This window comes from Piliocolobus tephrosceles, chromosome 12 (assembly GCF_002776525.5).
Source record: "Piliocolobus tephrosceles isolate RC106 chromosome 12, ASM277652v3, whole genome shotgun sequence".
Classification (NCBI taxonomy): Eukaryota; Metazoa; Chordata; class Mammalia; order Primates; family Cercopithecidae; genus Piliocolobus; species Piliocolobus tephrosceles.
This window is the reverse complement of record NC_045445.1, coordinates 25,046,410-25,072,265: the sequence shown is the minus strand read 5'-3', so window position 1 is coordinate 25,072,265 and position 25,856 is coordinate 25,046,410. Positions and strand designations below refer to the sequence as shown.

The following is a 25,856-nucleotide window of genomic DNA, read 5'->3' as shown; positions in this document are numbered from 1 at the left end:
GGCTGCCTCTTTCCCTCTTTTTCCTTGCCTTAGGTGCTTCCTGTCACTTATCTGTTGTATTCCAGCATTCTCTCTTAGGTAATCTATTTGAAGTATGATTATCTACACACTATTTTGGTTCTTCTTTGTGGAGGAGGCAAGTACCCAATCACTAGTCAGCCACCTTGAAGCCCCTCTCGATAGTCTTTTTAGGAAGGTTCCAAATTTACTAAATCATGAATAATCCTCTGGGTGCTTCAGCTCCATAGATGACCTGGGAGTGTTGGCTGACTCAATGACCAAGAAGCAGGAAGACTGATGCTCTGGCAGCAATGGAATTTTTTAAAAAAAGGTATAAACTCCAAAATGAGGACAACAGTAAAGAGACCATCAGTATACCAGAGAAATCGGTGCACTTCTGAAGATAGAAAGCAGATGCAGGCATGGTAACTAATGAAGAAGCAATAACCTAAAGAATGCATAGAGAAGTACAGCCAAGAAAAGAGTCAGTGTGCCCTTTAGGATCCCAGAAAAGCTCAGAGTTCAGAAGGACCAGGTACAGCAAAAAGTAGAAGTGAAGTGTGGAACTGACAACACTGAGATTAATTAAAAGTCTGTATATGGAACAGTTGTCTCTCCTCAACCTCCAATTCCCCATACAAAAGAATATAATTACCAGGCTTCTATCCTAGGCAAGAGAAAGGAGGATTATTCTCCAGAGGAATTAAATAGTCCTAGAGCAAAGGCTTCTGCCTTATGTTCCTTGAGGGATCCCTACCAGATCAGCCTAAAGTGAAACCCACTAGTTGACAAGCTTTACCCAAGCACAGCGCTCTCAAGCAGTTGTTTATATTTTACTGCATTATTGTTATATATGAAGACATGCAGGGATCACCAGGCATTTGAAAAAAAAAATCTGTAATGTAAATGAGATCAATAATAAACAGAAAAATGGTCCCAAGAGCAACTGCAACAGTTCAGGGAATAAAAAGAACTTAAACAGCAGTAAAACAAAACAATTTTAAGTAGTGTTCTCAGAGAGATTCGTGATATTGCATCCCCAAAACACGGACGAAATGCAATGATAAAGGACCAATCAGAGAACAAGAGGTTGTGTAAATTTAAAATCTGATTTTCGAAATAAAACTTAGTGACAAGTTTGAGCATAAAGGTGGGGAAATTTCCCAGAAAATAGAAGGAAAAGACAAAGAGATGGGAAATCTGAGCAAAAAGATAAAAGACATAGAGGGTCAATCCAAAAATTCCAAATCTAATTAACAGTAGTTTCAGAAAAGAGACAGAGAAAGCAGAGAGGGAGAAATTATTGGAACAAATTATACAAGATAATTTTATAGAACTGCATGAAGAATAGAGTTCCTATATCAAAGGGATCCCCCTCAGTGCTCAATGCCACAAATCAAAAACACCTAACAAGCCACATCACTATGAATTCCAGGACACCAAAAATAAAACAGTGTTAAAAGCTTCCAAAAAGAAAAAAAAAATGGTGATCTATAAAGGTACGAGAATTGGATTGGCATATTTCTTATTTGCAACATTGGATACCAGACAACAATTGAGCCATTCCTTCAAGTTCTGAAAGAAAAGTACTTTCAAATGAGAATTCTGCACCCACAAACTTATCAATCAAGCCTGAGAACAGAATCAAAACATTTTCAGAAACTTAAAACTCAGAAAGTTTATCTCACATATTCTTTCTTCTGAAATTACTTGAGGCTCTATTCCAGCCAGAAAAACTAGTAAACCAAAAAAGAAAACAATGAGATCCAAGTAACAGTGGTTCTATCCAAGGACTGCAGTTAAGAGAAGTCCTAGGATGACTGGTATCTATTAGGACTAGAGTGCAATCACACCAGATTGCAGCAAGGTGATGGAGGGTTCCAGGAGTAAGGTACCCACAGAAAACAATAGGAATCAAGAGCATTTCCACTATCCTTTAAAAACTGGAACAACCTAAGGAGATGGTAAATGCAGACAATTCCTGTGAATTAGGAAAGCAACCAAGTAAGCAATAATTTGGGTAATATAGTTCCCATGGAAGCCTCTGGAAAGAACTGCGTAAGGATAAAATCCATCCAGGAAAGAGATAAGCAAAATAGAAAAATTTATAAATAAAGATTCTTTGGTAAAATGGACTGTTTTTCCAGGCATTAAATCTATGCAAATATAACATGAAAACTAAGCAACTACGGAATTGAGGTCACAGGAGTTGCTCACCTTGGGCAATGTGCTCAGTGGAAAAACTATATTCTTCAATCTCCCCTACAGATGAGGGATGTAATGAAATACAAATAGCAGTTGGGGCTGCTGGAAGTCTTTCTGACTTTCTCCCCCTTCGGTTTCTTGCCTAGAATGTAGACATGATGAGTAGAACTCTAGCAGCCACCTCATAACCTTTAAAATGAAAGTCACACACTTAGCCTGGGAAATACGGAAGCCAGAGGAAGCTGGATCCCTATTGAGTTCATGGAGCCTTCACCATGACTGACTCCCACCTCCAGTCTTCCTTCAGGTGAGAGACTAGATTCTTATGTGTTTAAGTCATTACTGTCAGGTCTCTATTAACTGCCAAACACAATTTCTAACTGATTCCTAGAACAGAAAGTACATGTTATTGATCTTGACAATGTAAGATAGGGAAAACATGTATGATTTCCTCATCTTTCATAGCAAAGTCAATCAATATCACTTAAAATCAGAAAAAGAAGAAAAAATACAATAACACCACCTCAATGTTTTTTTCATCAATTTTTTTCCCCTCAACCTTAGAAGGATCTGTTAGAAACTGATATTTTTACGAGGAATAAATATTTTTCCAAAGTTTACGACTCCTTCCACTTTACTTCATTTTCTCTTTGTTAAATTCTAGTAAACATAACTTGAATAATTTTGATTAAAATATATATAATATTGCCAGGTGCAGTGGCTCATGCCTGTAATCCAAGCACTTTGGGAGGCTGAGGCAGGTGGATCACTTGAGGTCAGGAGTTCAAGACCAGCCTGGCCAACATGGTGAAACCCCATCTCTACTAAAAATACAAAAAGTCACCGGGTGTGGTGGTGGGCACCTGTAATCCCAGCTACTGGGGAAGCTGAGGCAGGAGAATCACTTGAAGCTGGGAAGCAGAGGTTGCAGTGAGCTGAGATCACACCATTGCACTTCAGCCTGGGCATCACAGTGAGACTCCATCTCAGAAAAAAAAAAAAAAATCATCTATCACATGCAATGAGATATCTGGAACACTATGAATCTCATGCTAATGGACATTTATCAGGGTGTTGAGACTTGAGATGGTTTTAGCTCCCAACTTTTTACTTTGAATTACTAGAATTTTTTGTAATGAACTTGTATCATTTTTAGAAGAACAAAGTCCTTTTGAAATAAGATGATTAGAGTCAAAGATCTCCAAAGATCTTCAAGCTCTAATAGTTTTAATAGATTTAATATTCCATGAAGCAAATGCATATCCATAATTCAAAGGCTCCACATTCTTTTTTTAAAAACAATAATATCTCACTAAGTCATCTGAGTCTTCTTTGATCACTGATCTTTGTTGAGGCTCAAGGCCTGTTAGAAAAGCACTAGATGACTTCAGATAACTTTAGAGGACAGTGTGTTCTCATCAACCAAAAGCAATTTTTTTTAACACAAATGGAAATTTTTAAAATGGGAAGCATGCTATCTAATTAATCTAAGAAAAATGAAAAAGCATTAACTTACACATAAAGTAGTTTTTTGTTTGTTTGGGATTTTTTTGAAACAGGGTCTCACACTGTCCCCTCCCCTGGGCTGGAGTGCAACAGTGCAATTTCAGCTCACTGCCTCTGCCTCCCGGGTTCAAGCAGTTCTCCTGCCTCAGCCTCCTGAGTAGCTGGGATTACAGGCTCCCGCTACCACACCTGGCTATTTTTTGTATTTTCAGTAGAGACGACGTTTCGCTAAGTTGGTTAGGCTCATCTGGAACTCCTGACCTCGTGATCCACTGCCTGGCTAATATTTTTTGTATTTTTAGTAGAGACGAGGTTTCACTAAGTTGGCCAGGCTGGTCTCGAACTCTTGACCTCGTGATCCACTGCACCCGGCCCACATAAAGTAGTTTTAATATTTAGATGTAATTATGGTAAACTGTATACTTAAAGAGGCTATAAATATAACTTACATTGTCATCACTTTCTTCAATACCAAGAGTCCAAATATATTGTCTGGTTGGAGAACCCACTATTCCTCTAATCTCTCCCAGTTCTTTCATACCCCTCTGTCTTTGCACACATGCTAAGGCTTTCTCCTTCATCTCTATTTGGCCAAATGTCATTTATCCTTCAAAACTCAGTACCTCCTACCACTACAGGCCTATAGCACCTGGGGTATACATCAGTTATAACATTCTCAGGGCCTTGTGTAATTGTGTAGGTTGTGCACTGCACAGGGCACACAGATGAGGGAGTAAGGGGGAGTTAAAATCCAGCCTGAGCTCAGCTGCTAAGTGAGCTGTACCTGCCTAGAGGAGGACTCTACTAAATCTGCACAAATGTTGACCTTACAGGTTCATGTTGACTCTCAGGGTTGTTTGGATTGAAATCAGAAGTTTACTGCTCCTCCTAGACTGTGAATGCATAAAAGGCAGGGACAGTGCCATGTTCACCCTTTTACCCCCAGCATCCTCAATGCCTAGCATAAAGTAGGAACTTCGTATTTGTTTAATAGATCCTGAATAAATATAAGATATAAACAGTTCCTTAACCTCTTAACATCACGGTGATAACAAGTGCCAGAAATTTTTCTCTCACCTTTAGGTTGAAAAACATTTTTTAAAAGTCATACAGGAAAATAAATAAAACTAATATTAAATCAGTCGCATTTGTATGCCAGGAATTTCACATATATCATTTCATTTTATGCTTCCAATCACCCTACCCATTAAGTCCTCTTAGTAGTGATCATACTTAACATACTTAATCAACATACTTAACAACCAGTACAACATAGGCACCCACCAATCAGAGTGGACACTGATAGAGCTCAGCTATAAACAACTATTCCACCCATGCTGGTAAGTATCAACTCAATGTCAGCCCTGAGTATGTCATCCTCACGTCAGAGATAGGCAAATACATGCTCGGGAAAGTTAGATAATGTGTCAAGCTCACATAGCTAGTTAAGTGGAAAAACCAGGCCTACAACCTGGCTGACTCCCAAAACATGTGCTCTTTCCCCCATACCATGATACCACTACATCATCTGTATATAGCCTAGCAGGCGTGTGGCAGCTTCGCCTGTTTCCTGACATCTGGCGCAATGTCTATTCACTAGAGTACTTCACCTCCCCAAAGAGGAATAATCATAGTTTATAACTCTAAAGTAATTACCTTGATTCCACAAGTCACACACAACTACTCATGTGGCTTTATAGTAATGCTTCATATCTTAATAAATCTGAGTGGTACATTTTTATTACTTCATACATTGAAGGGGTTAGGAACAGGAGACAATTTTTGATTAAGGCTCCTGGTTCCCTTTAAATTTGCTAAAGTTAATTTTCTTTAAACTTGGACTAAATAATGTAGTTCCTTTCCACAATTATACCTCAACTGCTTAAGATTATACCCAATGTAATTTTGTTCTGTGAAAGTTCGGGGCAGTACTTTGCATCCTACACATTTTACTATTGGTTAATGAATTCTAGCTTGTTTCAAGAGATCATATGTTCTACGAACATATGTTCATTTGGGGACCCTGTTATTTACTCAATCCTTGGACCATCCACCATATAGCCCTATGGCCAGACACTATACATAATGCCAAATCCCTACTAAGAATGAAAACACTGAACAGTGCTTGGTTTGTTTTGAGTTTGTTTTCCATTACAGCCCTGCAGGGAATTCTAATAAACTAGTTTATACTATTAAATCAGTTCTTCTCTGTAAAATAAAGGGGATTTTTTTCCCTTAGTTTAGTTTTACTGGAATGTAGTACTAACCTACAGACAATCTAATCATTCTGATTTGTGACCAAAATTTATTTTACTTGCAAGAAGACAGTGAATCTAAGGAAAGATTATTAGTTTTAAAATGCTTTTTAAAAGACATGCTTTCCCTTTTTTTTAAGCAAGACATGTTGAAATTGCTTTAGAACAAATCAACCAAACTATGAAATGCTTTATTTACAACTACATTGATGCAAGTACACATAGAAAATGTTGTACACATGCCTTCTGTAATACAAGTTTTGGATCCTCTTTTCATCCAAATCATGGGGTGGCATTCAAAATAATTAGCAACCAGAATGGCACAGACATAAGCCAATCAAAATGGAGGAGCCCAACCCTAGCCCTGAAGCAGAAGCCTGGAATCCTCTGCTATGCCACAAAATAACCCTTTAGTTGTTGGGTAGTAAGAAGGTGTTGGGGGTCTCAGGAAGGGATCAAGTCAGTTGGGGTAAGAACGCATTCAAGAGGTTCAGGGAAGGAACTATTTACCAATCACTAAGAAGTATTCAGTATTTTAATAACAAGTTTAGCCGGTTATTAAATAATTGCCAGTATTGTTATATTCTAATTTATATTATATTTTAATATTACAGTAATAGCAGTATAATTTAAAATAAACACTGTGGTGAGTACCATCTAAAAATCAATCTGCCAGTCAATACACTGTACTCGAAATGTCCATCAATGCCTGCCAGACCCCAGACCCTTTGTCCACCTACTCTACTCTTAGCCCCTACTGTCTAGCAGCCATGTTATGTATTATATTAGTTTGCCTTTCATTGGACACAGCCAGTGAGACTCAGGATGAATTCACAACTCAAGGTCCAAAAATCCACAAGCCAGTCAGCAACCTTTGACATAGCTGGCACAAAAATAAACTGGCCAACTAATCAGACTCCCAATCTTGGGAATTTTGAGTTGGGAAGCATGGAAAGATTCACACATGGGGCATTAGTCTTTCCTGGCAGGAAATGAGAATTCAAGAGGTGATCACAGAAGTATCACTATATAAAAAGAGGATTGGAGGAGCTAGGGTTGGACACAAGTGGCAACAGTTAATCCCAGGTGAGTATGGACATCACAATCAGCGTATGAGGAACAGTGGCAATCCAGGTGCCAGGAGGCATAACACAGGGAGACCTCTGTTTTGAGTTTACAAATCAAGGGCTTCCAAGGATCATAACTGTCAGATGACCTAGTGAAATTCTCCTTGATTGAAACTACCATACAGCGAGACAACAAAGCCCACTTCAGCTCAACCACCAAAGGCCTGGATTCAAATTGGCACCCTAGAAACAGCAGTTTTCAAAGCGTGATTCCTGGACCAAGAGCATCAACGTCACCTGGGAACTTGTTAGAAATGCAAGTATCTACTGAATCAGAAACTCTGGAGATGGAGCTCAGCATTCTGGATTTTTTAAAATTAAATTTAAATAATGCCTACAGCACTCATGTTCCCAGGGGGTCTCCCATCCAAGTACTAACCAGGCCCAACCCTGCTTAGCTTCCAAGATCAGGCGAGATTGGGCATGTTCAGTGTGATATGGCAATAGACCAGTTTGAGGTTTAACAAGCCTTCCAGGTGATTCCAATCCAAGTTCGAGTTTGAGAACCAACCCCTCAAGTTGCCTTTGCCCAGAGTGCCAACATTACCTAGAAGTGTACTGCTGCTGCCCTTAGATCATCTCAGGGATAATCCTCCCAGAGGCAGATTCCCCAGCTGGTCAGATTTGCTGATGAAAGAACGCCTCTGCAATAGTTTATGCTTACTGGTTTCAGTATATAATTCATCATTCCCAAGCAGCTGCAAGGATGCAATATACACGCTGAACCAAAGACCATAAGCAGGCCCAGGAACTGAAGATTTAAGGATGTCCCCTAAAGGTTGCAGACAGAGACTGACAGGCAGCTTTTAATATGATTCTTTCATATGGCTTCTAGATGAAACTGAGTTGCGTCTCTCCTGGAAGCACGTGTTTGTGGTTGAGGTGTAATAGGTAGGTGGTTTTAGGCAGAGACATCTTTGGTATTGTATATAGAAGAAAGGTCAGTGTACTAACGGGCAAGAAACAGACTATATGAAGATGTCAATTACTGCCTGTTAGTCCACTGCCTGCTTGCAACCTCTGCTGCTCTTGCTGCCAAGTTTTATATCACATGACCTCACCCTTTAGCCACAGGGTGTACCCCTGACCCAGTTGTAGCCAAGTCAGTCGAGTCACTTACCTATAATGTGGCCTGATGCAGAAGATGATCTATGCCCATATGATTCTCCCATTCAAAAACGTGAAGGCGGCAGCAGTTAGAAATGAGAGTTAGAGTTTACCAAAAATGTCCTGAGGAAGAGAGGGATCTACGAAGGATCATGGCAGGAAAAAGTAACAATAAAAGCAGAACTCATGCACAAAATCAGTAGGCCATTGATTAGAACTATGGACACATACAGAGAGAAGCAGGGATGCTGAGAGAGAGAATGACAATGACAGAGACATTGAGAGAGACATCATGTAGCCCCAGAGAGAGATGAAGAGCATAACTGCTTCGATTCCTGCGGGCTGATGTCCTTATAATAACCACCTGTTCTTATTTAGGTAGTCAGCGAGTTACTAGAGTGCCTGAGGAGAGAGCTATTTATATTTGTTTGAGTGTAAGAGCACGTGAGAGCAAGTAACAAGATGATAGAGACACAGAGCCAATGAGAGGCAAGGGCAATAAAAGAAAGAAACAGAGACAGACTGTCCCTATGGATACAAAGCTTGAAGGGTATTCTGTCAGAGAAGGGGTCATGGCCACAACCCCTTCTCCCTAGGGTTTAACCTGAGGTGCAATTAAAAATGAAGAATGAATGAACAAATGAATGCATGAATACATAAATGAGTAAATAATAAATAGACAAGTACATTTCAAATGAATAAAGTTAATGACATTTGTCAGAATGGACAGAGATGACGACGGCCAAGGTCCAGTGGCAGAAAGAGCAACAAAGCTTCTGAGATCAAACCACTATGAGACCAGAAAGATGACTCAAGCATTTGAATTTCAAACTGTTTTTGCTGGAACATCTTTGCCCAACGGTGGACTGAGTGGGGATCTCACTTAGGGACCCGTGACATGGGAGTTGAGACATTTTGCCCCAGATACATTAATTTAGTCATAACAAGTAACAGGGCACAGTCAGTCCAGCCCCATCCATGGAAATAATGGCAATTATGGGATCACAAGTCATGATAACTTTGGTGGCAGCAAAAGTGACAGGAAAGCCTGTTCTGAAGCAAACAGCTTAGGTAGCAAAGGTAAAGATCTCCTGCCTCAAAAAATCTTGTCTGAGTTCTGACCCAGTGACAGAATAGAGGTGGTAGGACCGTCCCTGAACCTCAATAAATATGTTGAACCTCAGGGTACTCTCAAACAATACAGGGCATTTTGATCTCACTGCCCAGTTTTGGCCCCACTATTTTGACCACAAGGCCGTTTTTTTTTTTTTTCTGCATGTTGCTTTCTTCTTCTCAGACTATGAACCATTCTGGTTATAAGAACTCAACTTTACTAGAAGTTTAATTTAATACCCCTATTTGAACTTATAAGGATTTCTTTGAATGTATAAATAGGAATTTGACAACTTGAAAGTAGCTGAGCCCATGAGATGCTGAGCCCAACCCAAACTGCTAACCCACAGAATTGTGAGTTGCAAGTGGTTGTTTTAAGCCACTGAGTTTTAGGGTAGATTTTTATGCAGCGAAAAGTAACTGACATGGAGCCTGTCTAAAATAAAGCCAAACCAAGTGTAGTTGTCTTCAAAGCCTAAAGCTGAAAATTCTGAATGTGATTCTGAATGATTTCCTTCAGCACGGCAAATCCATATCCCCACATCCTGAGAGATAAAATCACTAATTCCAGTTCTATGAGGTTTAAGCAGTGCAGCTTGGCATACCACAGCACCTACCTAGCATTGCAGAAGATCTCCACGTGAGGAAAATTATGGCATGCAAAGTATTCACATATAGTCTACATTGCTTTTTTAAAAACTACAAAATAAAAACAAATAGTTTAAAAACATAGTCCATCCATATTCAAATTTCAGCATATGTGCATTTATAACAGCATATGAAAGTATCACATTTTCTCCCAGTATTGTAAACAGCAGCAAGCTGCCCTTTCCCAGAAGACTCAAAATACTGTGACACCATGGTATAGTAAACCATTGTCTCAAGGATTCAAGTTCACTGATAAAGAATCTCACCAATAATCAAAAACTGTGTTAGAAAATCAGAAGTCCCACATAGGTGATGTGATTCTCACAGAAAGTTATTGAGTTTGCATTCTATAATGGTACCTCTTTTGATACCTTCTGTATTAGTCAATGCTCCAGCCACATATCAACACATAATCAAGCACACACTAAAGAATGTACCTGGTTGCCATAGCTAAGCATCTAAGCAAGCATAGTGTCCATACTGACTTCCAGGCAAAGGAGTTAAAAGTTCCTCTCTAGTCTGCTCCCCAGCCTCCTACCCAAGTAGTAGAGGAGTGCTGAATTGATGGGCAAGATTCCTGGGCGCTGTTGAACCACAGTTTTTACTGGGTGGAGCCCTGAGAATATAAACAATCCCATACAGGTAGAAAGCCCCTTTCTGGGTTCATTCTCTCTGGGGCTGGTGGCTGTGACATTTTTTTTTTTCTCATTTGAATGGCAGATTTGGAAATTTGACTTTGGCTTAAGGGAAATGCTAAGTTATTCATCCTGTTTGGGTTCTGAGTTCCACACTATCTCTACTCTAAGCTTCCTTGTGGTCAGCTTAGTAGAGTACTGAAATAGAGTCTGGGGGTCAATGCCCCCAATGTTATTTTACTTCCTTTGCCACTCTTTAATCACATGTGTCTCTTGTGGAACACACCAGGGTGACAGGGCCAAGGCAGAATTTAAATATTCCCAAGTCACTCGGCCAATCACTACAATAATTCATCCCTTAATGGTGCCTGGATCTCACCTCTGTCCCTGACACTGACATGATCTCAGAAGACAGGGCAACTGTATTCCCCAAGGACTGACATTTGGGGAGTAAAGTCCCACAAAAGAGATTGAGGTTTAGTCCTCAAACTTGAAGCACTGCTGCTGTAGGGCCAGTGTATAATCTCCCATGTGTAACAGGCAGGTGCTGGTATTGGTGTAAATATTCATTTTAGGAGCTAGGATAACCTTGTCCATGACTTCAAACTGCAGGAGCCACAAGGTTCTGCAGCTAGGTCTCCCTAAAATAAACAAAATTCCAGTGTGTGACATTTCTGGCCTATTGGATCATTAGATCCAAATACTCATACTCCCAACTTAGATGACAGGCCTAGACTCTGTTCCTCTGAACTTTGTTTTAACTTGTATCCAGAGATAGAGAATGATGGTCACATAAAATTCTGAGGTGTCATGGCCTTCTGTGAAGTTTTCAGAGTCCCTTCCCCACCATATGTTCTCATGTTGACTCTGATTTGGACATTGCATAAACCCTAATATAAGAATCTGTGGAGAAAAGATAGAGTTAAAAAAATAACCCTTAGTGATTTCCAAGGCCTAATCAAAAGACAAGACACACCCTGCAGTTGCTTTCCTGATCAGGAATCTTCAATAAACATCGGCCAAGAGTCTAATTATGGTTGTGGACTTTAGAGACCTCAGAGTGTGGATGCAATCACTGAAGGAAGGTAGAGTTCACTCATAAAAAGAGATGGAGACCTTCACTACATGGAGACAGTAGCTACTCTTGGACTGAGGTGAAGAGTAAAAGTTAATGAAAGAAAAAAAGATCAAAAGTCAACAGTGCATTAAATAATAACTATATCCAGAATGCTGTAGGGCATTAAATAATAACTATATCCAGAATGCCATGGCTTTGAGAATTGGGTCGGCGTGGAAATAAAGGCCCTTGGTTAGGTTAGGTTACATTATAAGATAGCTTAGACTATAGGATAGGATGTGTTAAGATTACAGGATACTTTAAATGAACTAAAAACTCTTGCCCGGGAGATAGTTATTGCTTTGGAAGTGGTGGGAAGCAAGCCAGGAAAGTATTAGGAAAGGAGACTGGGTGTGGGGCCTCACACCTGTAATCCCATCACTTTGGGGGGACCAAGGCGGGAGGATCGTTTGAACCCAGGGGTTCAAGACCCACCTGGGCAGCATGGCGAAACCCTGCCTCTACAAAAAATACAAAAAATTAGCCCACCGTGGCAGTGCCCACCTGTAGTCCCAGCTACTCAGGAGGCTGAGGTGGGAGAATCCCCTGAGCCAGGGAAGTCAAGGCTGCAGTGAGCCAAAATTGCACAACTGCACTCCAGTCTCAGTGACAGAATGAGACCATGTCTCAATAAACAAAACTAGGAAAGGAAGAAAGCTTGAGATCTTAGAAACCAGGATAGACATATATGAAAGGAGAAAAGGATATACCTACACAGATACAGCACCCAGATCTCAGACCCAATTGCAATCATTTCTCATGAAGGCAAGGGAAACCATCTACCTAACTGTAAACAGTGTAGCTAACATACATTAGGAAATAGTAGACGAAATACCATGACAATCTTAGTAGAAAGGGGTAAGTTATCATATTTCAGCAGTGATCTTATTGCCAGTACAAAACTAAATGCCAGTACAAAAACAAATGGCATTTGGAAACTTACAGTTGATTTCAGGAAAGGGCTGAATAATCCTACATGATGATGATAATGGTCACATAAATACTCTAGCAAAGGTGAGACCTTATGCAAAGATCTTTTCTATCTTGGATATAGCAAATAGGCTTTGAGCTCTACCACTGAAGGATATATGTTAATTCAAAACTATTCATGAAGAGAGGTAGACAGTTGTGAGATGAAGAGTGCTCACCATCAACCTCCCATAGATATATGGAGACTCTTGAAGACAGCTCACATAATTTGGTAATCCAATATATTGATGAATTCTAGTATCTATATCACAGGAAGATCAGAAATTAACCAAGCATATCTTGGGGGCAATACAGACAGGGCTGAAAGTCAATGGAAAGATATAGCTTGGATCTGACTACAGTGGCCTAGATGAACGTTTCCTCAGAAGGAGAGCAATGTATCAGGAAAGGGACAAATGATCAAGTCACTAGGCCAACAAATGAAAAGAGCCTGTTATCAACAAGCTTTCGTAATGGTTGCATTACAGTAAGAAAGGCCAATGCTTGGTCCAAATATCTAAATGAAACACTGGTACAGGGAAGGAATATCAGCTAGCATGGAGAACACTTAAAAAGACAATAGCTTGGGCACCATCTTTGGCCTTACCAAACACTTGAGAACCTTGTAACCTCTGCCTCATGATAATACCCAATACCATAGCTATTGGTGATCCAAGAAAATTTCTTTTGTTAACTAGCTTCCAGAGGCCTGGAAGGCTTCTCTATCCTCTGTAAGGTAGCCTGGAAGAGCTCGGGGTTCCCAGTGCAGAATACTCTGATTCAGTCATACCACCCACTAGCTGTTCACAGAGGGAATAGAATTTATAAGAACAGATCAGTAATATGCTATCCAGTCATTACTCTTATAAAACACCCTATGCTTTCTAAATGAATTACTAAGGGCTAAGAAGAGCTATGCACACAAGGCGAGTATCTTAATTTGAGTTCCCTCAGAAGCAAATGCTGATACAAAGATTCTAATTCAAGTAATTTATTCAGGAGCTGACATAAGGAAATACCTACAGGTGAGTAGGGAAGTGATACAGGGAAAATAAAGCAGTTAATAGAGTGTGTTATCAAGATAGGCCCTACTATGGGTGGTTGGAGCTTAATCCGGTGGGTAAACTCTGGGGAACCATAAACCACATACCTTAGTTACCTTGCTCAAGAGGTAAGAGAGTTGGGGTATTCCTACACCAACTCCCATCAGTTTTTTTATTCAGAGTCACTTCCAGAGGTGTTAATCCCTAGCTCTTCCAGCCTACCATGCGGAGGGTAGAGAAGCCTTCTAGGCCTCTGAAAAAGCCTTCAGAAAGAGACAGTGGCAAATAAAAATCAGTTGGAGCACACAGAAATAATAAGGCTGAGGGATAGGTGACAGGACAGTTAGTATTAGCTATGTGTATTTCAACCACAGAAAAATCTTACTCCTGTCTATTAGGCAGGACGGCTTGGGGAGATGAAGGAAACATGAGATGGAATACTCAGAGAAGTTGGAAATTTGGTAACAACCTGAGGATTTCAGGAATTGGTAAGAACACCTGGAGAGAAAGACATGTGGTGGCCTTGAAGCTGGCCTGGACTCTTAGCTGCACTGGCTAATGCACCCATAGAGGGGGAACAATAGACCACAGTGGGGACTTTTGCCAATAATTGGGAAATAACAGCATTTTATTTTGATGACAGTAGATAGATTCACCAGTTAGGTAGAGGCTTTTGAAACCAAACACCTAGCAACTAAGATAGCTGCAAATATTTTAGTTCAAAAATTTCTCTTAACTGGGAGTCTTAGACAAAGAACCAAATTTGGAAACACATTTCATGGGAAAACTGTGTAATCTGACAAGTATCCAAGTATGGCCTAACACTCGTAGGCTAGGTAGCCAGAGAAAAACACAGAACTATACAATAAAGCCATACCAATGGCTATGATAAAAACAAGAGATTACTGAGCTCACCACCTGCCTTCTTTTGATTCTAAGGAAATTAGAGCCTGAGTAGCCAATGAATCAAGACAGAGCTTTACAAGGAACTCTGTGGAAGATCTAGGGTTGTTGGGAAATTCATTCACCCCTTATCTTTTACAGATAGAGGGCTTGAGTGAAGGAAGCCACTCAGGGTCTCTGTTTCTGTGCTCACTTTCCTCCTTGTACATTTTCCAAACAAGGAATCAGGTTGGGTCAGATTCCAATGTACCATTCCATTGGACCATTTTTGCTGGTGGGCAGAGTCATTGTGCTTCATAAAACTGCATTCATGTATATAGCACTCTCTTCTGCTTCCTCTGGCCTCCATACAGCTGACATAGTAAACTGACAATCCAGATTTATCTCCCCAACATGGCAGCCATGTCTAGGCCACTTGTTTGAACTGGGATTTCTTTGTTGGGACTTTTACATTTTCAATGGGAGTTGAATTTCTCTGAGGAAATTTCACAGTAAGAGGGGTTTCATATTCAGACTTGAGGCATTTTGTATTTCCAAGATGTTACTATTTGGACTAAGCTATCATCTGGTGTTCACTGTATGGGTCTGTTTGGTAGGCTAGGTTCAACAATGTAGCTATACATACTTTAAGATGAGAAGTAGAATAGGTGATGAATTTTTCACTAAATATATAGTGTGGTCTTTAAGTTAAGTCCTGAATAAAACTATTTCACAAGTTTCTAAGGATGGCATCAGAAGCATCCATTGAAGGCCTTGGGGAGCTGAATTTCACATCTCTTTGGTCCAAGAAAGACTCACAACAGCCATGATATGGAACAGGGAAATGGCTCCATGAAAAGAAGAACTTACCTGAAGATTTTTTCCCCTAAGGTAGAGAATCACATATTAGCTCAGCTACTGACCCCTTTGGATTACCAGAGAAAGAATGAGAATTAGAGATTATTAAATGTCCGTGTTGGGGTTCAAAGACCCTAACTGTGCCAGCTCCCACCCGTCATCTTCACTGCTCCCTAGGAAAAGAAAGGCTGAACTGACTGATCAGAGTCCAGGCCCTTATTAGGCTGTTTTCTACTGCATACAACTTGGGGTTATCAGTAAAAGTCTCTGGTATCATTTTCTCCAGCACAGATGACTAACTACAGCTATTCATATCATTGGAGTGGAAAATTCCAAGGTTAGAGTTTGGGCTGAAGAGCTCTGGAGTTTGCAGCCAAAGCACCAGCTAGTGAAGTATTACTTTGCTCACCTTAACCTCCCTTCCTTACAGAAAAGGCAGTTAAGTCAAGGATAGATTTGGGTATACCTGGGTCCCCTGATATAATATCGTCCCAACCTTGTCTCTTAATAGAATCCCAATTTTACCCCAACCCCCAACAGGGTACAAGAGTCTAAGTGCTAATAGTGGAAACAGTAAAAATAATCCAACCAGAAACATGGCAGTAAGAAATATAAAATCTGGACGATGAATGGAGACTTAGAAGAGTCCCACAGACAGTGGGTTGTTGTTCTAGAAGATCTATTCCTCTATTGGAGAACCTCTATGAAGATTGAGGATGTGAAGAATGCTGACTTACACTCAGGGGCTACCCAGAATTTGCTAGTAGTACACTAAAGAGAGTCTGATAGGAAATGCAAAAAGATCTTGGAAGGGGGAAGAGACAACTCCTTAGTGGTCCAAACCTTGTTTTGGTAACTAACATCATTATCCTGCATTCTCAGCTTTACTTATTTGTTGTGTATTTCACACTAGATTCAGATCCATTTTCCCTGCTCTCTTACAATCTGACCCAGACTCTGATTAATTCCACACTAAAAGTTTCATGAAATAGACCCAGGTTCATTCCTGAACTGACAGTCTCTGTGACAGAGGCAGTAATGTAAGACGTTCCATTTATTTCCCTACATTTGCCAGCCCTCTTTCAGGTATATAGGATGACAGGACTACTTTGGTGGCAATAAATGTAAGTGGATGTGACACACGTCACTCCTGGGCTGAGGCAGTAAGTGCCACATGTTTCAGATGTTGCAGCCACAAAAGAGCAGAGCCTTAGTCATCCTGGAACCTTGAGTTACCATGTGGAGCAGATCCCTTCCCATTCCCACATCCCTCTGTCCTGCATGAGATATGTAGTGTGAGCAAGAAAAAAACTCTTGGTGTATAAAACCTCTGACACTTTTGAGATTGTTACCTGAGCATAACTGTATTCCTGACAAACACAGCCCCCCTTCTTCTGCATGCATAGTGCTTATTTAATACTCTAAACTTAATTGTTAATAATTCTACATGTTACACCCAGGCCCTTCTGAACTGGCTCTATGGGACAGAAGATCACACACAAGTCAGCAAGCAAAGCTTTAACTTTGAACCAAATACACAGTAGTAAACAATACAATTCAGTAAACACAACTACTTTCTACTGCACAAAAAAACAGGAAATAATTAAATTTCTTATAGACATTTCTTTATTATATTTTCCCACTTGAATATTTAGAGAATAATTTAAATGTAATGCATACTGACAGCAAGCACAGTATCAAATATTAGTTTTTTTAATATTTTTCTTTCCTCACCCTTTATTCCTTTGGAAAAAAATATTTAGATGACCTCAAAGAAACAAGTATTATGCTAATCACAGTATGCAGTAACACATACAAGCCCAGACTCAATAGAAAAGAAAGCAACAAAGAAGTGAAAAAGTCTTTCTCCTCAAATCATTTTAATTCATTTTTCCACAGCCATATAAATTTAAAGTATGAAACAACAATAATACAACTATAGAATCTAGGTTCTCTTTCAAAGCAGCGGCATATAAAACATAGAAAAGCTAAAACCTCAGCACAAGCTTCAAAAGAACAAGGACTGAGAGGATTTTGATGAAGACATGAAATGCACAAAATACAGTACACAAAATACTAGAATGCCATAAAATATAAAGCTACACATTTCAGGTAGAAAGCATTGTAAAATATATAAAATATGCAAGAAATCAAAACCAAAGAGATTTTTCTTAGAGTACCATGAATACACTGGAACTGGCAATTAGCATTTGAAGATGGGAACAAGAAAATAGCAGTTTCCCATTTAAAACTTTATTTCTAGGCTTTAGGATTTCACCTTCTTGACATCCTTCTTTCCAGAGCTCTCAGTAGCTGACTCTGCTTTTCTTTTCTGTGACTAAAATGGAAACAGATTTAATGTTCTGCTCCAATATGCACATTTTAAATGGCCCAACAATGTTAAATCTAGGATGCAAATGCATTAAAAAAAAATTTTAACATGAATATTCACTTAAATGTTATATTCACAGTTAATGTTCTATATAGCCCAACAAACTACATAACCCAATGTAAAATAACCTTCAAAGATGTTTCTTTTTATGAAAAGACAGAAAATACCCATCAAAAATAGTCATCAAGTATCTACTTACACACGGTATTATAAATGTACTCTTATCTTAAAGAACTACTTAATGTTTTCTGGGCAAAATTTTATTTGTGAGTATATATTTTTTAAAAACGTATGATAGGTTTTAACACACCATATTTCATATCTTCTATGATACACATTTCTTTTACATTTTAGCATCTCTGAAATCAGGATGCATCTTACAACTGACGACAAATTACACCTGGCAGCATTTTCCCTCAGTGGTACATAAAATAATGCTGTGTCTTACAATGGAAGGCATCTTAGATTCGATGAAATATGGCAGTTTACTTAACCACACTCAAATAATACGATCTATTAAAGAATATTTTAAATTACAGCTATACAAAGCAACCTGACCGGATTAAAATCAAGTTATCCTATCGATTCAACAGTTCACTTACTACCAAGCAATGCTTTGTTGTCTGCTCAGTGTTCCCATTTGTAATCATAGTTCCACAAACATCAGAAAACTTACTTGATCAAATCAGAACTCCTAGTTTCAACTTTAGCCCCATCCCATCCCACCCTTACCCCTCTGCTACCCCCATGATAGTTCTAGTCTCAATTCAGAAGATTTCGCTTGCATTATACTTCTGTTTAGATTCATGAGGAATTTTTTAAAATACTGAGCCTAGTTACTAGGGAGTTCCTAACCATATGTTCTACAAACAAATAAGAAACATGGTAGTGATGTAATTCTTTTTCTGTCCAAAACAAATTAGCATTTCATAAAACCAGCTTTTATTTATAGGTATCACTATGGCATTAAACATAATATAGGCATTTTAATTATGTATAAAAAAATGGGATCTACCTAAAAGTTAGGAAAATGCTGAAAATTTTACCATTGGAGTTTTAGTTGCCCGTTTCTTCTTTTCTGCTCTCTCTCTTTCCTCAATTTCCATATTTTCTTTCTCAATCAATGAAATCAGAGTGTTACAGCGTCTCTGGAATTCCTAAATGAAGTAATAAAAAGATTTTTAATTTCTGCAACCCAATCATAATCTTTAAAAGGCTGACAACTATTTAAATGTATGATTTCTGTGGTACAGAATTTCCAAAATTGCCATTTTTCTGAAAAATATTCACACAGGGTATTACTAGATTGCACCAAAAATAAGGAGTGGGAGTAAATGTCATTTATGGATGACTGGCTAAACAAACCGTGATACATCCATATCATATAATATTACTCAGCAATAGAAAGGAAAGAACTATTAATATAGTTAACAATCTGAGTGAACCTCAAGGGAATTATGCTACGTAAAAAAAAAGCTAATTTCAAAAGGTTACATACCATATTATTGCATTTATATAACATCCTTAAATGACAAAATTATAGAAAGAGAGAACAGATCAATGGTTGCCAGGAGCTAGGGAGAGGAGAGATGGTGGGTGTGACTGTAAAGAGATAGCACAATGGAGTCTTACGGTGGTGGAGGTTACACCACTCTACACGTGACAAAACTGCATTGAACTGCACACACACACACACACACACATGCAAATGTATAACTGATGAAATCTGAACAAGCTCTATAGATTATACAAATGTCAATTTCCTGGTGGTGATATTTCACTATAGTTTTGCAAAATGTCACTATTAGGGAAAACTGGGTGAAGGGTGCATGGGACCTCTCTGTACATTTTCTTTACAACTTTTTGTGAATGTATAAATATTTCAAAATAAAAAGTTAACATAAATCACATAAACAAAAAAAATAAGGGGATGTTCTATGGTCAAAATAAGTTTTGGAAGTACTCAGTTTACAAAAGTTAAACAGATTTACTTATTACATAGCTTCTCAGAGCCTTTCAGTTTCCTATGTGCACTGTGAACCACTAGGCATACAGGATACAGCAGTCGTCAAAAATACTTAACCAACAGACTTTCTTTTCACCGGGCATCTTGTGGGATCAGAGTTCTGGGGACCACATCACAGTAAACACTGCTGTATTTGTTAATTCAGAGCAAATAATACCTGAAAAGATTTCTACATTAACCTTGCCACTACCTATATTTCACTGTCAGCAAATCAATGCATGCAAATTATAAATACTTTTTATGAATGTATGGTGAGCATTAAACATGATTCATTAATATGGAATCTCATATATTATTAACCCCATATACTTTGCTATATTTTAAAGGTAAATAATGGTTTAATATCAAAGGATAAATAATATTTTAAGATATGATTCCTTTTCTGTATAAGCAAAAATGTCTGCCAGAATAGCCAAACACTCAAGAGAAAATGTAGGTTTCCTGGCAATTAAGAACAACCCCAACACACACACACACAAATGGTCAAAGTGCAGGAATAGAAAACTCACCCAAAAAAAAAAAAAAAAAAAGCCCAAACATTAAAATCAAGTTTCACTGCAACTAATGACCAAAGAAATGCAAAGTAAAACAATGCCATCTTCATCAAATTAGCAATGATATGTACAATGCTTGTATGCATGTACACATATATGGTATACATATCTGGTATTGACAATAAGATGTTGAAATGGGAACTTTCATTCACTGATGATGAAATGTCAGTGCTACTATCTACTATGGACTGAGGTATGTCTCTGCAAAATTCATTTGAAGCCCTAACCTGCAATGTGACTGCATTTGAAGATAGGGACTTTAAGGAGGTAATTAAGGTTAAATGAGGTCATATGGGTGGAGCCCTAATCCAATAGGACTAGTGTCCTTGTAAGAAGTGGAAGATACATCAAAGCTCTCCCTTTCTCTGCATGCACTCCAAGAACGGGCCACATGAGAACGTCATGTGCAGAAGGTGGCCATCCACAAGCCAGGAAGAGAAGCCACACCAGAAACCAGCCCTGCTGGCACCTTGATCTTGAACTTTCAGTCTCCTTAACGGTGAGAAAATAAATTCCTGTTGCTTAAGCCACCCAGTCTGTGGCATTCTGTTATGGCTGCCCAAGCTGACTAATACACTACCTTTCTCAAAAGCAAATTGGAAATTTCAATGAAGGATCTTAAAATTTTCATACCCTTTGACCTAAAAATTCCATTCCCAGAAATTCATTATAAGGAAATGAGATGTATACAAAGATTTACAAAATAATGTTTAGAGCAGTGTTAAACTGGGAACTAACTAAAATTTTGGTAATCTGGAAATAGAATACACAGACACAGATTATTATTTTATATATATATATACACACACAGAAAGAGCTAAAAGAATATTAACAACATTACTAGTCGTTAACAGCGGCTATCTCTGAGAGTAGGACCATTGATAACTTTTATTTTTCTCTTGATACTAGCCTGAATTCTCCAAATTTTCTGCAATGAACATTTAAGTCTTGGGCAATTTGTAACTTTTTAAGAACGAAAAATTGTTTAAAATTCAGTTTTATCTTTCCAAATAAAATCCAAAAAAAATGGCATACAACATAGGAAATGTAAGATACAAAATAAGATCAACTATCCAGGCAAATGAATTTTAGACTCTAAATGAAACCCCAAAGGAGGCAGAAAACCAGAGAGTCTAGCCAGAAAAAAATTACTCATTAATGAATTATTGTTTACCTATTAAAAATAATCTAACATAATACTGGCATGTTCAAGTTTCTTGTGTATCTTCAATTACCCTGGGTTAAATAATTTACCAACAGTAACTCTGAAATTTTCCTTACTTACCAAAACAATAGTGATATCTTTAGTATGCAGACCAAATATTCTTCATAGCTTCATTCAATAACACACATACAAATTAAACAGCATGTTATTCAATTTATCTATTATAGAAAGGGCTAAGTTGACCCTGATGAGATTTGATCATTGGTTTCTAGGGAGACTAAATAGAGTCTTTATGTAAAGCTGATTCGTGAATCATTAAGCTATATCCTCTGGCTACTATTATTCTCAATAAGTAATAGTTGCTTGTGACTGGAGATATCTTTAGATACATATCCATGGTTCATGTGGGTGATTCGGAAAAAAAAACTAATACTTTTGAGACAGCCTCTTATGCAGGGAAGTAGAATACCTCAAAATGACTATAAATGGACTGTGTAATTAGTTCATACCTTAATTCCTTTTAACCTGTCAATAACTACTCCAGACAGAAAAACAATCTAAGACTCTAGAGAAAGACATCGAGGAATGGGCAGATATAGGTGTTACCTTCCTAGCATAGGTCATGTCATGTTCTCTATAGATAATAGCTCCATTTTTTTATTCACATGCTTCATGACCGCCTAATGCAACATACGTTATCATAAACAGAACACTAGCTAAAACTAGAAGTTAAAAGGAGAAAGGCTAGATTACCAATAAAAAATGACTCATTTATTGAATAAGTGACTATGAAATGACTATGAGAAATTTCATGATGTCAAAATCACTTCTTTTTCTATAATTTCTCCTTTCATATATTCTCCTAGACTCTTGTACATCTTTATCTTCCTATTTTGTCGGGGATTACAGGGAATTGTTCATAGGACCTCAAACTGTTTCCACAATTCTATAGTCTAATTATCTCTTTCTCTCACCATTTCCCCACACTGGATTTAAAAATGAAGTTGGAGAAAAACAGCACATAAGAGGAAAAGAGGAGATGCAAAAATAATAAAGACAACAGAAAAGAATAGGAAAATAACAAATAGAAAACTACTCTGCAGTGTTAATAGCTGTGGCAAAAAATTCCTGTGTTCAAATGTATATGGGAAATGTTGGTTTTTTAAAATGTTAAACAAATGTATTCATGATAGGACTTCTCAGAGCTTTTAGCATTCTAATGCAGAGTGGAAATGTGAATGGCAGGATTCAGTATCATCAGCATGTCCCAACTCTATCTGAACACAGAACTCTTGTTCTGCATGTCATCTATTTGCACACCCTGGAACGACGTTTGGTAGAAATCAACTTGGGAAACGTTGCACAGCATGAGTGACGAATACAGCTAAGTTAGGATCAAAGTACAGGCATAACTTGTTTTATTGCACTTCACTTTACTGAGCTTCATAGATATTGTGCTTTTACAAATTGAAAGTCTGTAGCAACCCTGCATTGAACAAGTCTATGGGTGCCATTTTTCCAAAAGGATATGTTTACTTCATGTCTCTGTGTCACATGTTGGTAATTCTCACAATATTTCAAAAATCATCATTATTGTATCTGTTACGGTGACCTGAGATCAGTGGTCTTTTATGTTACTATCATAATTATTTTGGGGTACCACGAATCACATCCACATTAGATGGCCAACTTTATTTATAAATGTTGTGTGTATTCCGACCACTCTAATGACCAGCTGTTCCCCCATCTCTCTCCCTCCCTCATACTTCTCTCTATTCCCTGAGACACAATGATACAGAAATAGGGCTAACTATAACTCTAAAATGGCCCCTAGGTGTTCAAACAAAAGGAAAAGACTTACTTTAAATCAAAAGCTAGAAATGATTAAGCTTAGTGAGGAAGTTGAGGCAGGCCAAAAGCTAGGCCTCTTGAGCTAAACAAGTAGCCAAGTTGTGAATGCAAAGGACTCTTGGAGGAAATTAAAACTGCTATTCCACTGGAAGTATTCCCTATGAAAACTGGCACAAGACAAGGATGTCCTCTCTCACCACTCCTATTCAACACAGTATTGGAAGTTCTGGCCAGGGCAATCAGGCAAGAGAAAGAAAGAAACGGTATTCAAATAGGAAGAGAGGAAGTCAAATTGTCTCTGTTTGTGGATGACATGATTGTATATTTAGAAAACCCCATTGTCTCAGCCCAAAATCTCCTTAAGCTGATAAGCAACTTCGGCAAAGTCTCAGGATATAAAATCTATGTGCAATCATCACAAGCATACCTATACACCAATAATAGACAAACAGAGAGCCAAATCATGAGTGAACTCCAACTCACAATTGCTACCATGAGAATAAAATATCTAGGAATACAACTTACAAGGGATGTGAAGGACCTCTTCAAAGAGAACTACAAACCACTGCTCAAGGAAATAAGAGAGGACACAAACATATAGAAAAACATTCCATGCTCATGGATAGGAAGAATCAATATCGTGAAAATGGCAATACTGCCCAAAGTAATTTATAGATTAAATGCTATCCCCATCAAGCTACCCTTGACTTTCTTCACAGAATTAGAAAAAACTACTTTAAATTTCATATGGAACCAAAAAATAGCCCGTAGAGCCAAGACAATCCTAAACAAAAAGAACAAAGCTGGAGGTATCACGCTACCTGACTTTAAACTACACTACAAGGCTACAGTAACCAAAACAGCATGGTATTGGTACCAAAGCAGACATACAGACCAATGGAACAGAACAGAAGCCTCAGAAATAACATCACACATCTAATCATCTGATCTTTGACAAACCTGACAAAAATAAGCAATGGGGAAAGGATTCCCTATTTAATAAATGGTGTTGGGAAAACTGGCTAGCCATACGCAGAAAACTGAAACTAGACCCCTTCCTTACACCTTATACAAAAATTAACTCAAGATGAATTAAAGACTTAAACATAAGACCTAAAACCATAAAAACCTTTGAAGAAAACCTAGGCAATACCATTCAGGACACAGGCCTGGGCAAAGACTTCATGAGTAAAACACCAAAAGCAATGACAACAAAAGCCAAAATTGACAAATGGGCTCTACTTAAACTAAAGAGCTTCTACACAGCAAAAGAAACTATCATCAGAGTGAACAGGCAAACTAGAGAATGGGAGAAAATCTCTGCAATGTATCCATCTGATAAAGGGCTAATATCCAGAATCTACAAGGAACTTCAACGAATTTACAAGAAAAAAACCCAAACAACCCCATTAAACAGTGGGCAAAGGATATGAACACACACTTCTCAAAACAAGATATTTATGCAGCCAACTAACATATGAAAAAAGCTCAACATCACTGGTCATTAGAGAAGTGCAAATCAAAACCACAATGAGACACCTCTCACACCAGTTAGAATGGCAATCATTAAAAAGTCAGGAAACAACAGATGCTGGAGAGGATGTGGAGAAATAGGAATGCTTTTACACTGTTGGTGGGAGTGTAAATTAGGTCAACCAGTTCCTCCAGTGTGGAAGACAGCGTGGCAATTCCTCAAGGATCTAGAACCAGAAATACCATTTAACCCAGCAATCCCATTACTGGGTATACATCCAAAGGATTAGAAATCATTCTAATATAAAGACACATGCACATGTATGTTTATTGCAGCACTGTTCACAATAGCAAAGACTTGGAACCAACCCAAATGCCCATCGATGATAGACTGGATAAAGAAAATGTGGCACATATACCCCATGGAATACTATGCAGCCATAAAAAAAGATGAGTTCATGTCCTTTGCAGGGACATGGATGAAGCTGGAAACCATCATTCTCAGCAAACTAACCCAAGGACAGAAAACCAAATACAGCATGTTCTCACTCATAGTGGGAGTTGAACAATGAGAACACATGGACACAAGGAGGGGAACATCACACACTGGGGCCTGTCGGGGGGTGGGACACTAGGGGAGGGATAGCATTAGGAGAAATACCTAATGTAGATGCTGGATTGATGGGTGCAGCAAACCACTATGGCACGTGTATACCTATGTAACAAACCTGCATGTTCTGCACATGCATCCCAGAATGTAAAGTACAATTTAAAAAAAAAAAAAAATGCTACGCCACTGAACACACAAGTGGTAAGAAAGTCAAACAGCCTTATTGCTGATATGGAAAAAGTTTTAGTGGTCTGGATAGATCAAACCAGCCACAACATTCCCTTAAGTCAAAGCCTCATTCAGAGCAAGATCCTAACTCT

At 38.5% G+C, this 25,856-nt stretch overlaps 1 protein-coding gene and 1 pseudogene across 3 annotated transcripts in view; both read right to left on the bottom strand.

Moving 5' to 3' along the window:
• Positions 1-7,424: 7,424 nt before the first annotated feature.
• LOC111531612 lies at positions 7,425-7,542 on the bottom strand (annotated as a pseudogene).
• Positions 7,543-17,073: 9,531 nt separating this feature from the next.
• The window catches only part of SMARCA1 (SWI/SNF related, matrix associated, actin dependent regulator of chromatin, subfamily a, member 1), a 77,422-nt gene continuing 68,639 nt past the window's right edge, over positions 17,074-25,856 (bottom strand). For 2 of the 3 annotated variants that reach the window (XM_023198893.2, XM_023198895.2), the window contains 2 exons: positions 18,904-19,014; positions 17,074-17,803 (listed from right to left, as the gene is read on the bottom strand). In XM_023198893.2, coding sequence (XP_023054661.1) covers positions 17,732-17,803; positions 18,904-19,014 — 183 coding nt within the window. In that variant the 3' untranslated portion in view covers positions 17,074-17,731. Of the gene's footprint in view, positions 17,872-18,872; positions 19,015-25,856 lie in introns of all 3 variants that reach the window. The other variant, XM_023198896.2, reaches the window with a different exon arrangement.